The following is a 15,084-nucleotide window of genomic DNA, read 5'->3' as shown; positions in this document are numbered from 1 at the left end:
GGTTGACTTTGGCAAAACTGCAAAACAAAACAGCTTTTTAATTTTTTTCCTTTTGAAGCATAAGAAACGAACATATTGCTGAGTTATTAAGTCATTTTAGCCTAGAAATATATATTTTTTTAATTCTTGCAAATATTTGTAGATATAGACGTTTGAACATACGTTATGGTGGAGAAAAAAAATAAATGCAGGTCAGATTCTGCTCAGTTTAGTAAACAGCTCATTTATTCCTTTACAAAATAGGTACAAATACATAAGTATTGTTTTTTCACACAAACAGGAAATTTTCAAGATATGTACAAGAGTTTACCAAAAATAACGTGGTTCTAATAAACACATAGTTTTGTAAACAATATTTACAAATCATCCTTACATTGAAATGTTATTTCCTCCATCTGTTTACATCAGCAATATTGTCCTAATATTTTGGCTAAAAAGCTGTAGTAGTAGTAGTAGTAGTAGAAATGTCCTCCTGTGAAACCACCAGAAGCCATAGAAACCATTATTAAAATCATCTCATATCACCACAATAGATATTGTTGTGCTTCTTCTGAAAACAGGGTAGTTTGAAGATAAAATTTATGAAAATGTGGACAAAAGCCAATCCCCGAAAAAGAAAAAGGAAAAACAAGAAATATATTAATTGTTAGAAATAAGTGTTGAACACAAATTGGCAATACTGCTTTTCCCGTAAAAGAGCCATTTCTTTGCTATAATACACTGACAGCTTTCAGCCGTCAGGTAAAATAGATATAAAAGAAAAAGTGCTGTCAAAATGTACAATGCACAAGAATTGGTTCAAATGTCACCCATATTTAAATAAATTTTTATATGACAAGAAAAGCTGCATAGAGGCCAAGATATTTCGTTAAATAGAAAAACAGAATCAAAATGGACAGTATTACACACTACAATAAGGACTGTAACAGTAAAAAAAACATAAAAAAGTAAAGTAACAATACAAGACGACATGTAAAAGCAGGCGTTTGTTCAATCAGGAGAGGAACAAATGGTCTAAAATATCTAGAAAATAGTTTTAGACTGGAATCAACAGCATCTTTTACGTTACAGCTGTGATGTTTCAGTTTGCATCAAATCACTCAAAAAAAAAAAAAAAACGGTCGTTCTCGAAGGAAGGGCCAATAGCTGAAATCAGATTTTTTTTTTTTTTAAATCATGTGCAGACAGAAGAGCTAGAACAGTAACATGACGACAATGTGCATTAAAAAAAAATTTAAAAAATGACAAAACCATTCTGACTCTCTGAGACTGATCAGAAACGGTGTAGTGCTGACTGCGGTTTTGTTTAATGACCCGTCGGGTCGGGGGGGCGTGTCTTTGAACAAATATGCTACAGGTGAACCGAATAAACCGTCTAAATTCGACTCATTCAAAGCACGTGGTTTTACATAACATCAGGTTTCATAACATCGACACATGGGTTACTTCCATTTCTTACAAAGCTTACATGTGTTAAAATAAAATCATACATGCTGTAAAATAATTCAAAAAGAACTATTTACACGTGAGGAGAAGTTGATCGCGATGCTGTTATTTGGAATCTCGGCGTTTCAAGACGACGTCTCGGTACAGAGATCAGGAAAGGCTCGTTTATTAAGTTCAGTTAAACTACATTCATTAAACTGTGTTCGACGAATATGTGGCGGAGGGTACCGAAGGCTGCATCCAGCTGCGAACATGTTTCTCTGATCCTTATTTGGAGGCGCATCGTTGAAACTACGGACAGCAATGATGTTGAATTAAAAGTCCTGCGTCGTAAAAAAAAAAAAAAAAAAAAGGCTGATCTTCTAAATAACCCAACTTCAACACAAAGAAACTGACGTGGCCTTTAAAACGGAATAATCTGACTACGCACCGTGGGGCTCAACAGAGAAGACACAGAGCAAAAGTTTTATTTTTGTTTAGTTTTCTTTTTTCCCCTCGTCTCTCTTTCTTCTTATGAAAAGCAACATCAGACATCACTACAGTACATATGGAGACACAGAGCTGATCTGAAGGCACGTGGCTGGGAGGAGGAGGAGGAGGAGGAGTGTTGAGGTGGACGCTGAGCGGAGCAGAGGCTACTTGAGCAGGGCACGGTAAAGGAGGAGGGAGTGGGCAGTCTCTCTCTCCTGCTCCATGTAGAAAATTAAATCCCTGAGGTTGACGCGAGTGATGCGTTGCCGTGCGTACTGGCGCGATGAGGTGGACGGGACGGAGGAGCCGGCCGGGGAACCCGCCGAGCTGCCTGAAACCTGCAGACGGAGAAGGAGGTCAGAAGGATGGAAGGCATTCACACGCTTTCCACAGAGTGGAAGTAAAAACACCAAACAAGCGTTTAGCCTGCTGCTCCACAGAGTGAGGTAGCTATGAAGGCCCCAAAGCAAGGACGGTGATACACTTTAACCTCTTTAATATTCATTTTCATCTCCACAGGATTGATAGTCAAGGCGCTCAGACCGTGGAGACGCTTTCAGCCACGTTTGGTCCAGAAGGAACTATAACGGCCCGCCATTCATTTCTGCCTCCTGAGTTTGGCCTGTGAGACGTCTGGACACCTGTTAGATGGATTCCCATGAAAATGTGGCGCATTCGTGTGATAATTAATAACCCCAGAGCATGATGGATAGTTAGTATATAAATGGTTTGTTGGTATCGTGCAGAGACTTTCTGAAAATGATTAGCGTGAAACCTGCTTAGCAGCACCATGTTTCCCATTCACCAAAGGAAGTAATCACTGCTGAATGGCAAACACATTGACAGTATCAATACTAAGGAATGCTGAGGCCTCCGAGCGAGCGCACACCTCCAGAAAAAAAAAAAAAAATTCCTATTGAGATCAAAAAGATGCACTAATAACGTCCAGATCTTCAGGTGCAGCCGAGTTTCTCTGACGGAGAAAACATTGGGGGGGGGGGGGGACCGTTAGTTTTATGGCTCTTTACGTCGCCGAAATATGGACGGATTTTTGCTCTAAATAAACAACGGTGCTGACATAGATCTGAGCTGACGTCCCGCTCTGAAATGGAGCCCTTGTTGTTTGTATTTGATCCAGGAAAAATGAGAACGATAGAAAAAGGGAGTGTATACAGAGGCTGATACAAATCAAGAGATGCATTTACATTTGTAAATGAGAAACACTGGGAAACAAATCCAGCAAGTGCCCACTTGAACCCAGGCAGAGAGAAATAAGACAGAAAATCCAGTCAGGAACACCCTCTCACAATTACATTGATTGCACCACTCTGTAAACACACAGTACAGACAGGCCCTAATTGCAAACATATGACGGGTATGAATTTACAAGAAACCAAACTGAAGTCCCTCCAGCGCCCGCCCCCTTCGAACGCTTTGTCTTTGTCTACACTGAATGACGACGTCGGCTCTCAGATTTCCCTCCGTACACTCTCTGACCCCCGGCCGCCGAAACAGGAGGCTTACCTCCGCCGCATCTACCGTCCCCGATCAGCGACGTTGACACGCTGGCAGGCGGCCAGTCGCTCCTCGTCACCTCGGGGTAGGGGGGTCCACCAGGCCCTCACTTTGGGGAATGACCTGGGCCTAATCAGGTCAATCATGGCTGGCCACATGTGAAAGATGGGCTTGCCTACTGCCATGCCAATTACTGCCACTCAGGAGCAGAGCCGGCGACGGGGCCACAGATTTGACCAATCAAAGCCATCCATCCACCTGGACGGATGGGCAGCAGTCGCCACAGGGGGTTGGTGCTGGTGCGGGGTGGGGGGCACAGCGGAGGAAGGAGCCGGCTTGTGTGGCCCAGGTAAGTGTGCCGCTGCTCCCAGAATGCCTCGGTCCGTTTTACAGACAGCCTGAAGTCGTCCAAATGCAGCCAGAAAGGTCAATTCACTCAACAACCCCCCCGCCCTTCACAAGAAGAACGCCAGCAAGCCCAACGCCGGTATGTTGTTGTCGGTAACTATGGAGACCGTTCCAGCTCGTCAGTACACACAGGAAGCCATATTGTGGGGGAGGAACTGGAGATGGGAGGGGTGAAACAGTGACGCTAACTGAGGCAGATGGCTGAGTGTCAGTTAAAAAGGAAAGCGAGACATCAACGACCACGCTTTCCCCGTCGCCAGCAATTACACAGCAATTGTGTCTAAAATTCACAGAAAAACAAAATGGCAGGCTTTGTGAGGTCACGGTGGATGAAAAGAAAAGAGTGAAAGCGGCGGGGGGGGGGGGGGGGGGCAGAGAGAAAAACCGAAAGTCTCAAAATCAGCTTTGCCAGGAAAGATCCATGAGGCAAAAAACAGCATCTGTCATTTTATCAGTGACGGGCGCTCGGAGGCATTATGTCATACGACATATCCATCGTACAGAACGCACACAGATACTTCGATACATCTCTTCAGACATTTGACTTGTTTGGAGGGAGGGACAGAGAAAAACAGGGAGGGAGGGGGGCAACAGGAGAGGAGGCTCATCCCGTAGTCAGGCCTGTTTGCTGTCTGCTCTGAACATGACAGACACTATTTCACTTCCAACAAACAAACACAGGTTATGGAATAAAAGAAGAAAATAAAACTGACAAATTTCAGAAGAAATGACTGAAATCTCAGTCACGTCCATCATTCTCATTTAGAATGAGAGAACGATGTATTTATGTCATATATTAAAGGTGTGTTGTAGTTGAGGACTATTTTCAGGAGCAGACAAATGCACGGCTGATGTTCTAATCATCAACATGATGTGTGGGCTTGACTCAAAATAGCTCTCAGTACTTTCAGCCTACAGATGTGAACCCGTGGATCCACGAGGACTCGTTCTGAACACAGATTACTTAGAAAGGCACATTCAGAAACAGTCTGGGAGCAATCACAGTTTGAACCTGAACGCCTTGTCACGTGTTAGGAGAACGGCGAGGCTGCCGAGGTCGGACATCCGTCTTCATCGCCATGCAGCCTCATCGATTACGCTCAGCAGGTCGCACTTTCATGTTCTCTGATGACCGGCAACATTCACTTCAACCTTGAGAGGACAAAAATTAATTCCTATTTTTGCTAAATTTACTTTTGATTAATAATGCATGCACCTCTCTCTCTCTCTCTCCCCCACACTGGAGCTTTTGAATTCCTGACTTCAATTGTGCAGAAGCAGCAATGATGCTTGTAGGAGTCTTGAGGAATTTACATTCAGTCCTTTATTGTTTGAGAAAGGGGTGGGGGGCGGAAGGGCAGGAGCAGCGGAGGGGTTCTTGCTGATCCGTGGCTTTGAACCCTGAATGGCACCTGTGCCTTGATGCCGGAGCCAATATTGGATTTGGCCCAGGTCACAGCTCAGGGCGGTGGGTTAATGGCCCACTTTGCCAGGCACACAGAGCTGCTCGGCCCTGCACAGGGCCAACCTGCTGTCTCAGCACTCCACAAGCTGCAGACGGGGGCTGCATGGTGGGAAAACAGAACACACACACGTCTGGGAGTGTGTCTGTGTGCACTGTATGTACCAGTATGTCACAACCCAGCAGCTAACACACTATGTCAACTCAAACTGCAACATGGGGGAAAACATTGCTCAGCATTCATGTTGGGGGATAAAGACTAGCCCCACGTTAGTTGAGAAATAGATAAGCTCTTCATGATGCAACATTACTCTATTGTTGTTATTACTTTGATGCTGAAAAATCCGTTTAAAGTCTGATGTCTGTGCTTCAGGCAAGGAGGACATATATAGCACAACAGAGACAGACTGTTGACAAGCTAAACAAAGAAGCGAAGCAAAAGCTGAACCAGGTGGTGTTTTATGAAGTTAAAGCCTGTGTGGAAATTAACAGCAGCCACCAGTCAAACACTGATGAGTTCTGTGTGCAGGTAGCAGGTAGACGGGGATCCTCATCAGGAGCTCCTGACTGATGGAAGAATGCTGGATGACTGAAGGACTCGCTGACGGACAGAATGGCTAAAAAAAACGGCTGTTTGGCTGAAGGCCTGACTGACTCACTGATGGGCTGACTAATTTACGGACTGACTGACTGCCTGGTTGACTAACTGGGTGCCAGGAAGAAAAGCTTTCCCACATGTTCTCCTCCACGCCGCATTTCAGTCGGGGAACGCTGCCTTGTCCCTTCACAGTGTTTACAGTGCGGAGCCCAGCCGTGGGAGTACAGCCCCGCTTCGTCTCCACATTCGGCCTGAAACGCCTCTCCTACGGCCGCCATTAATCAGCACCAGAGACTTTCTCTCGCCTTCTCTTGCCTCTCCTTTTTCTTGCTCCTCTACGCCCACAGACATGCTGGATGAGGCCATTTTGAAAGAGTTAACAGATGTCGGCTGATTTGCCCCGGGCTTTCTGACATTGCCCGAGTGATGTATTTGATGTGGAGTTTATTCAGCTCTAATAAACGTATAAAGAATTAGAATAATAATTCACAGATGCACATACCCAGATTATATGCCGGAGCCCGTCTTTGAAGCAGACAAGACTGCCAAGATTAACAGAACCAGGGAAAGGATGAAAAGGGTTTTGGTTGAGTCCACCGATAATCAGAGAGGTCAGGATGGACTAATACCACCACATTATGTTCGTGCACCGACACAGGCCGCCTTTGTTCCGATCACAGGTTCCTATCTGTGGTAAAGTCTAAACAACAAGCTGCTATTGTCATGGTGCTTTTTAAAACTGAATCACATTCAAACATATTTGCAATATCTGTGTGTGTGTGTGTGGTTTTTTTTTATATCTTTCTTAAATTGTATGTCCTACAGAGAGAGAGAGAGAGAAACTGAATGGATAAAAGGAGGGAATTCAAAAAGATGCGGGTGAGGTCTAGCATTCTGATCATGGCCCCAAAAAAAAAGGAAAAAAAAAAAAAAAAGAATTGAGGGAATTACTTTCAAAACAAACAGCTTCCATTTGCTTCACAACTAAAGAACAACAAATCTCAAAAATGGCCAGTTGCAGAGCATCCTAATACCCACATAAACCATAAAAACAGCTACACAGCTCCATGGCAATGCATAGCAACCGTGCAGAATTTCAGTCAAGGAGAAAGAAGGCAAAAAAACACCTTATTACTTCTAACTCCTGCAAGCCATTTTGGTCTCCAAAGGTTTTAGAGTGCCGCAGGCCATGTGTCTGCAGTGTTTCGGGAAATGACTTGCCTTCGCACGAACACTGCTATGTTCTGCAGCACTGCTGCCCCCAGCATCCCCGCTCAATTTCTGTTTAACCCCTTCCTGCCTTCCCTCACACTGACTCACTGCAACAGAGAGCTCACACCCAGCACAATACTGTCACATTGTTCAGCCTCCTGCAAACCAAGGCGAATCAGACCAGCTTTTTCATGAGCTAACACATTAACTCCACGTCTAATTTGGCTACTTAAGCATGTGATGGCTCTTAACAAACACGGTGTGGGGAAAGGCGTAGGGTTACACGGGGCAGGGGAAGATGGAGTAAAATGCCCCCTCCACCATTCCACTCGGTCTACTACGTTACGCGACACAGTTTGCACACTTGAGTGTGTATCAACGGTGGATTAAATCTGCAAACTCGTTGACACAACACATAATTAAAACATCTTGCTCGAGGTCAGGAATTTTCTAATTAGTAGTGTACTGACAAAGCTGCAATTCCATCGCCCTGAGTTTCAAAGTCCACAGGTTACCGCTAAGATGAAAGCCGACCCTCGAGCGCTATTCTGCAGGGCTGCTCATACAATTCCTCAGAAGACAGTCACAGGGTCACCAAGCTAAACAGTGTGCTGCACCCGGAACCTCGCTTCCAAACAAAGAACTTCAAACTTTCCTGCCTGGAAACACAATCTTGCATTCTCACCCGCCTATACACACACACACACACACACACACACACACACACACACACACACACACACTCTCTCTCTCTCTCATACACACTCTTTCTTTTCAACCTGAGAGAAACAAAAGATTGTGTGAAGGCAAGCAGAGGAAGAAACCATAACATTGTTTTTAATCTATTTAATTAAAATGCTCTAAGCCTGGCTAGCTGAACAACTTATTAAATACTGCAAAGGCTTTATTAGCTGTGTCTCTGTAGCTTAAGTTGGAAACAACATTTACGATCGTGGGTAATAACATTTTGCTCACATATTGGTTATTATTGGCTATTAAATGAATAAAATGGTCTATTGTCTACAATCAGATTAGCACGACAGCAGTGCAGCGGCTACTATCACGACAATTCAGATGATGACTTTGCTGTTGTCATGACTTATTAATCAGCTTTTATTTACCTGAAGGTCAGGGCCCAATCAATAATCCGCCAAGCACTCAGCGTCTCACCTCTTCGGTGTTTTCCTCACAGAGCGCCAACAGCCTGCCTGATAACCTGGACAATTAGCACAGGCCAAGTATCTTTGGCTACATAAAGTATCAGAAGTAGAACTTTTTCAACATTAAATATTCAAAGCGTTTCATATATAAAATGAACCCAATTAGAGTTAAAACAGGAGAAGTGTAATAAGTCTCAAGTCAGAATGCTTGTCTTTAGAACTGCTCGCTAATGAGCCCTTGTTGGTTTTGCACACTTTACTTTCATTGGTGTGGCACTGTCATTTCTGCTGGATTTAAATTTTTAATTCAAGTTGAATGAGAGGGTGGTGACTGAGTTAATAATCGAGGCACTGGGGTGTTTTGCAGCCGATGGATAGCTGGGAGAAGTTGCCAAATGAGGCTTGTGGTCCGCCCTTTGATGTCTTTGTGAAACGTTCCAAACAGGAGCAACCGGTTAACAAAAGCCTATCAGTTCAGACTGGTATGGAACATAAATGACCACACTAAGGGGAGCGCATCCTGCAAATGGCCTAATTAGGGAGCGGCGTAGGCTAGCGAAATAGCATGGCACAGAATAACACAGAAGCCGAGCGCTAACAGAGAGGCGCCGACTTCAGGATGAGATAAGAGACCAAGAGGCGGCTCGATGGATCCCGCTGCTCCGCAGACACGTGCTGTGTGCTGAAGTGTCAGTCTTCACATAAATCCTCATATGAGCAGTCACACATTTCACTTAGAAGAAAAGGAACACACCAAGGGGCCACAGTGGATATGCAGATGGGAGGGGTGGGGTAGGAAAGCACATTTATGGAGGCAGCTCGCACTCTGAATTGGTCCTTGATCTCAAATTGACATAAATGGGGCCGTTTTTGACATCATTTAGCCATCACAGGCTCAGTTCCTGCGCCGCTGTCACTGGTCCCCACGCACCTGACGTGAAGACTGCTAAGAATGAGAGGCAGGAAAACGGCTGTCTGAAGAGCAGGTCTGATTAAAATCCAGGCTCTTCTGGGGAAAGTGTAGAATTTTATATAGATGGCCCAGAAAGACGAACCGAAACTTCAGCGGAAGGTTTCTTTTCTTTTCTTAAAGAGATCTTCTGTGAACATCTGTGACCCCCCAGTGTCATTGTTTTCTTTGTTTTTTTTTCACCGAGCTGCCAGAGTTTTTCAAGCTCTCCGTTGATAGATGGAGGCTGAACTTTAACATAAATACACCTCTTGTGCCATCCCTTCTAACGGCTCGGCTGGAAAACAGGGCAGCGATTTCACAATGCGGTTCATTTGGCAGACCAGGACCAAAATTGAAACTGCATAATATGCCGTCAATTAAGAATCTGTCTGGGTTGGGGCGGGGGGGTGGAATGGGGTAAAAATGGCAGGCGGCATTGCAAAATTTGGACTCAGTTACAGGGTTGTTCATTACAGTTTTGCTGGCACTTTCCTGGAGGCCTCATTCCTCCCATCAGATTCCTCTTCCACAGGCCCAGAAGGCTTCCTTCCTACCTGCACAGCATTTTGGCAACCTGCTTTATGATACTACATTCAACAGCATCCTTTCCAGGAGGCTGTGTGTGTGTGTGTGTGTGTGTGTGTGTGTATAACGCTTATCTACATATTGACTTGGTTTAAATCCACACCCTTGTCTGCCACAATAATTACACATTTTGTAAAAGGAAGTAGTCAATTCTTCCTGAACCTGAGGCGGGCAGCTGGAGGATTTGCCCACCGGCGCCCAGCAAACACACCTCCGGCGCCGCCTGGTATCCAAACAGCTTCAGCACACACCCTCAGCCATTGCCTTCCATGGCGTAATGGCAGCTTCCTGTTAGACTCCAACTGAACAGAGCGCTCTATCGTGAGCACGGCTAAACGTGTTTCTGTGTATTGCAAGGACAAAGCCGGCGGAATAGGTCGGGCAGGTAATCAAGGCGGAGGGGGCCTGTTTTATAGTCGTCCCTGAGACCGCACACACACATTGCTGCACGCAGCAGCAGCAGTATGCAGCGACACCAACCAGCTTACATTTCGAGGCTCCTTTGGACCGTGCATGTGCATAGAAAACCACATCTACTGCCCAGAAGTGACACGAAATGTAATCAGAGCACTGATGCGGGCCACATCTAGCTATTCACAACTCTCCCAAAGTTCTATCAGAGGAGGGCGTTCATTAGTCCAACAAATACATAATTTATGCAATCTAAAAAATACATGTGATCATGAATCAAAATGGGAATGAGAGACACAGAAACATTGAGGTTCTCTGATGATGCCAATTCTTTGTTTCGGGGGGGAAAACGAATAGAGGTCAAGTTTTGGGCAGCTGCCTTGTCAAACACAGCCAAACGCATCATCGCTGTTCTGCAGTTTGGAGCGCAGACCAGAGCCAGACCTCATAACGCAGGAATCTGCGCTCATCACAAATATTTTCCTCTCAGACAACATCAAGTTTTAACACAATCCGCGACAGAGCAGTTACGTAACATCGAACCTATCGTTTAAACGGGCGTAACGTGGAATAAATATGCACGTACAGGGCGTCGTATTTGCAGTTTAGGTGACAGCGACAGTGACTGACGAGTGCTCGGCATTCACAGCAGCACATTTAAAACAGAAGTGGAGCCAGTAGCCTTTTTTTCCCCTCTTCCCCATTCAGGACTGATAACATTCATGTGCATGGTGATTTCTGAATTCTGCTGAGATTATTTGTCAAAAACGCCTGAATTTCACAGTTAATTGGCCTCCCTAATTAGCACAGGATGTCTAATTCCCATTGCAGTCAGTGTGCTAAATGGTAAAGCTTTAGCAAGCGGATGCCATTCCTTTTGATTTGAGCAGAGAGACTCCCGGTGCAGGCCGAGCTACACTGTACATTACACACTCAATGATCGATTCTAAATCTTAATTAGGGAAACGACAAACAAGCTAGGACACTTAATGAACTGTGTACCTTGTCAAACAGCTGGCTGATTATATTTATTGAGATATATGTTAAATTTAATGATTTGGGCAATTAATTGTAGACCCCTCTGTAATCTCTGAGGGACATAAAGGGGCCACGGAGCCAAGCAGCAGGGCCACAAAAACCCTAATGGAGAGCAGCTGACAAATATTTGTCATCCCCAGAGTGCTGAAGCAGGCGTCAGCAGCTCAGAGGACCTTGTGTTCAGAAATAAAGACACCATACAAGCTGCGTTTCAGGCACTCCCTGCTTTGCTGGGACCTCATCCCATCTAATGATCCGAGATGTTCAGCAAAAACAATACAGAAACATAACAAAAGATATGTGAAAGTGGGCACAGTTTCTATTATCAGTGTCTTTTTTTTTTTTCTTCTTCGTCTTCTTCCATGGCCATCCATTTCTAACTTTTTTTTCTAAATTGGTCAAATGGAAAGCAGTGAAAAGCGCGGAAAAAAAAATTAAGCTGAGCCGAAAAGTGCGACTTGGATTTAATATTTTATAATTGCCAAGGGACATTCTAAGATCAATGAATTTTTGCCCGGGACGCACATCAGAAAGAGATGTACTTCAGTCTTTTTAGGGAACATTGGTCTATTTAATTCCAGTGTCTGATGCATGTGAAATATGCCTTCCATGGCCTCCTTCTTCTTCCCCAGGCGCTGCTGCAGGCAGACATTACCACTTTTAATGGGCCGCCATGAGAAGAGGCAAGTCAGCCAATAACCCATCCTCACTAATGGATCGCCTTGTTTATTCTCTTTCACCATTTTCTGAAGCTAATTTTAGATGTTCTGTTTTTCCGTTAAAAGATAAAATAGAGGACACTATCACAACAACATCTCAGCACAAAACAACAAAATAAATGGTCTTTGGACCGAACGACAGATAAGAACGGCATCATTTCAGCATCTCTGCTCAGTGAAGGAGCGGCTGGTCGGTCCAGGTTTAGGGGGCTCAGGAGGGACCAGGAGCCGGTGAGAACGGGACTGCTGGAGCCTCAAAGGGGGAATTCTAGCAGGGGTTTGGGGGATTTATCGACTGATAGATTCAGTGCTAATCTAATCTAATCTAAACTGAACAGCATTGACCGAAACACCAAATGACGTTCGATATTTAGATTCCTGCTTTAAAATTTGACTGTCATTTGATTATTTATGTATTTCATCATAAATATATGGGACAGTTTTTCCAATCACACGTCTAGAGATATCTCCATTTGGTGAATGGTTGACCTTTGCTATAAAGTCTTTTTAAGGTCACACTGTTCAGCTTTTCATCATTTAAGATCAACTTCCAGTTACAAACTCGTACCTTTATAAAATGTTCGGAAGGTTCGTCGTTGGCACGTACAAAGAAGGTCACATTGGAATAAATCCTCTTCGGCAAACTGCTGGAGATTTGTTACGATGCAGGAAATCTACAGACGTGTGCTCAATTATTTAGTGTAGAGTTTTAAGCAGAGAAGTGGATGGATGGATAATACACACCTCCATGAAAAAAAAAGTCCTGAATCAGATTCTGGAAAACTCAAACTCTGCTCTATATTAGCATTTCTGCCATCTAGTTGTAGTATTTTGCCTACTCTGTACATATTAACCCCTCTCATCTGCCCTCCTTGGCATTCTTCTGCCCCCCCCCCCCCACCTTGCTCCTGTCTTTCCTCGGGCTCAAACCTTGACAGCTGACAATGAAGCTGACATAAAACTTCACGTCAAAGCAAAACAAACTTAAGCACATAGCGACAAGAAAATATACTTCTCCCTCAAAGCAGCCGGTGTTCCATCTAACAGCGCGGCAGGAGGTCCTATAAATAACAACAGTAAGTCACACGAAGACACGAGACTTCCTTAAGTGAGCCGTAACAGAAAGAGACTCTCTGAGCTCTCAGGGGCTCCACCATATAAGTTTCACAGGCTCCGTGTAGACAACTTCATTAGCAGCGCCCGCGCTCCAAAACTCTCAAGTTGTTTGACAACATTATCACATGCTAAGAAGAAAAAGGAGGATTTGGAGGCCCAGAGTTTCCACCACCTCCAGGATGGAGGAAGCCGAGGAGGCGCAGAGAGGGAACGCAGCGATCGAGGCGTTTCCTCGGTCGATCCCTGTGAGTGGTGAAGGCGTAGGATGAGCAGAGTGGGCTTGTTGCAGTGCATCATGGGGCCCAGGATGTTAGGCTGTCCCCACGTCCCTGGCCAGCAGGCTAGCTAGAGAGACAGCCATTATCGACCCGCCTCCGTAGCGTTGAGGCGGAGGAGGTTGGGGTGGGGGTGGGGGGGGGGTGGGGGGGCGCGAGCAGCAGCAAATTTCATTCTTCAGAAATTTAATTATATCAAGATTAACAAGGGAGGTAATTAATTTCTTTAAGATGGGTATCTTTTAAGTGCCTGGGGCTCAACTTTGTTGTCAAAACTGTATATTTAACCATTATTTCAGGGCAAAGTTTTAGAGGCAGAAACGAGGGGGATCACTTCTTTTCCATGAATATGGATATATAGAGGCTCCTTATCTAAATAAAGAGATTTCAGTAATAATAATGTGTGCATTTAAGTATATATCCAAACCAATGTAGGTTTACTTAGGAATTATTCAAAAATACTCTGTATAAACTGCACTTAAAAATTAGTTTTCGAAATAATTCAATAACTTTTGGATTATTATTTTTTTTTAAGCTTCTGCTGAATTTTGAGTTCTTGTGACCTGACCCGACTTTGATGAGCCCACAGTTGAAACTGCAAACCAGCATGAAGACCGCAAGATGTTAAAAGTGTCCTTCAAGAGCACAAACATAAACACTGAACAAACACTCTGAAAAACCTGAGTGAAATTGAATTTTTGTCACAGATAACCAGCCCAGATCCCATTTAGATTTCTAAACGAAAAGGGTTACAAACCCGTCAAAAGCAAAACTATTTTGTAACTGTTGTAACAGAGAAATTATTCTAAGAAATGTGGAAGTGTGAAAGAGTTTTCTCTTGAGGGCGACTTGTGATGCAGGTCACTGTCAGATAAATACAACTTATCAATATCAGAGGATGATTCAACTGAAGTGAATATAACCTTACAGAATTAGATATTCTTTCACGGCCCGGCTTGAATATAGTAGAACCGCAGATCAGATGTAAGAGTCTGAACTGATTCACTGAGTGACCTGGGCCTGTGTGTGTAGACCACACGGACCTGGAAAGATGCTATCTGGAGTGTGCGACTCCAGTAAGTGCACATAGCAGGGACAAATATCGGCTCAGTTCAGAAACGCTTCTCCGTCAGTGTGTCGATATTTCAGCTCCGGTGTATCAGTCAGGAGCAGAGTGGTTGGACAGAGCGGACACCTGAGAGCAAACAGGGTGCTCAGAGATTCTCGGGTCTGCTCCAATATTCCAGTTGTAATGGAAAACATTTTGGAAATGCATCAGCAATTCATCAGAAGCAATTTTAGGACATACTGTAATGTACACACAACATCAGAGTGCTATTACGTCACGTTGGAGGATTTCAAAGCAATTGTTTCCGAGAAAAATGACCTTTTAGCCAACTTATCAGCAACTCTCCATCATTTGTTAGTCATCGCGTCAGTTTGTGTTTTAATACTTTGCACAGACTTTCATGATCCTCAGAGTAAGGAGCCTAATGACTTCCCCCTCTAGCACATTATCATTTTTGGTTTCAAGTTAAATACCTTGAAAACATTTCGCTGAAGTTTGAGTTATTTGATCTGCTTCTTTATTCAGCCACTATGTGACTATAATCCTGTGCTCCATCCACCTTCCCACTGATGTTATCTGTTTTTTTACATTAATAATAAACTTTTAAAGGAAAAGCTAACTGATTAAAGTGCTCTTGCTCTCAGTGT

General features: G+C 44.2%; 1 protein-coding gene across 1 annotated transcript in view; it reads right to left on the bottom strand.

Annotated features, from left to right (window-relative positions):
* Window positions 1-1,784: 1,784 nt before the first annotated feature.
* Window positions 1,785-15,084, bottom strand: part of LOC115041248 (transcription initiation factor TFIID subunit 4) — a 71,741-nt gene continuing 58,441 nt past the window's right edge. The window contains exon 14 of the mRNA XM_029498586.1: window positions 1,785-2,255. Within this exon, the coding sequence (XP_029354446.1) occupies window positions 2,082-2,255 (174 nt within the window). The 3' untranslated portion in view covers window positions 1,785-2,081. The remainder of the gene's footprint in view (window positions 2,256-15,084) is intronic.

Source organism: Echeneis naucrates, chromosome 3, assembly GCF_900963305.1.
Source record: "Echeneis naucrates chromosome 3, fEcheNa1.1, whole genome shotgun sequence".
NCBI lineage: Eukaryota > Metazoa > Chordata > Actinopteri > Carangiformes > Echeneidae > Echeneis > Echeneis naucrates.
Note: the sequence above shows the minus strand (reverse complement) of the source record. Positions and strands in the feature narration are given on the sequence as shown.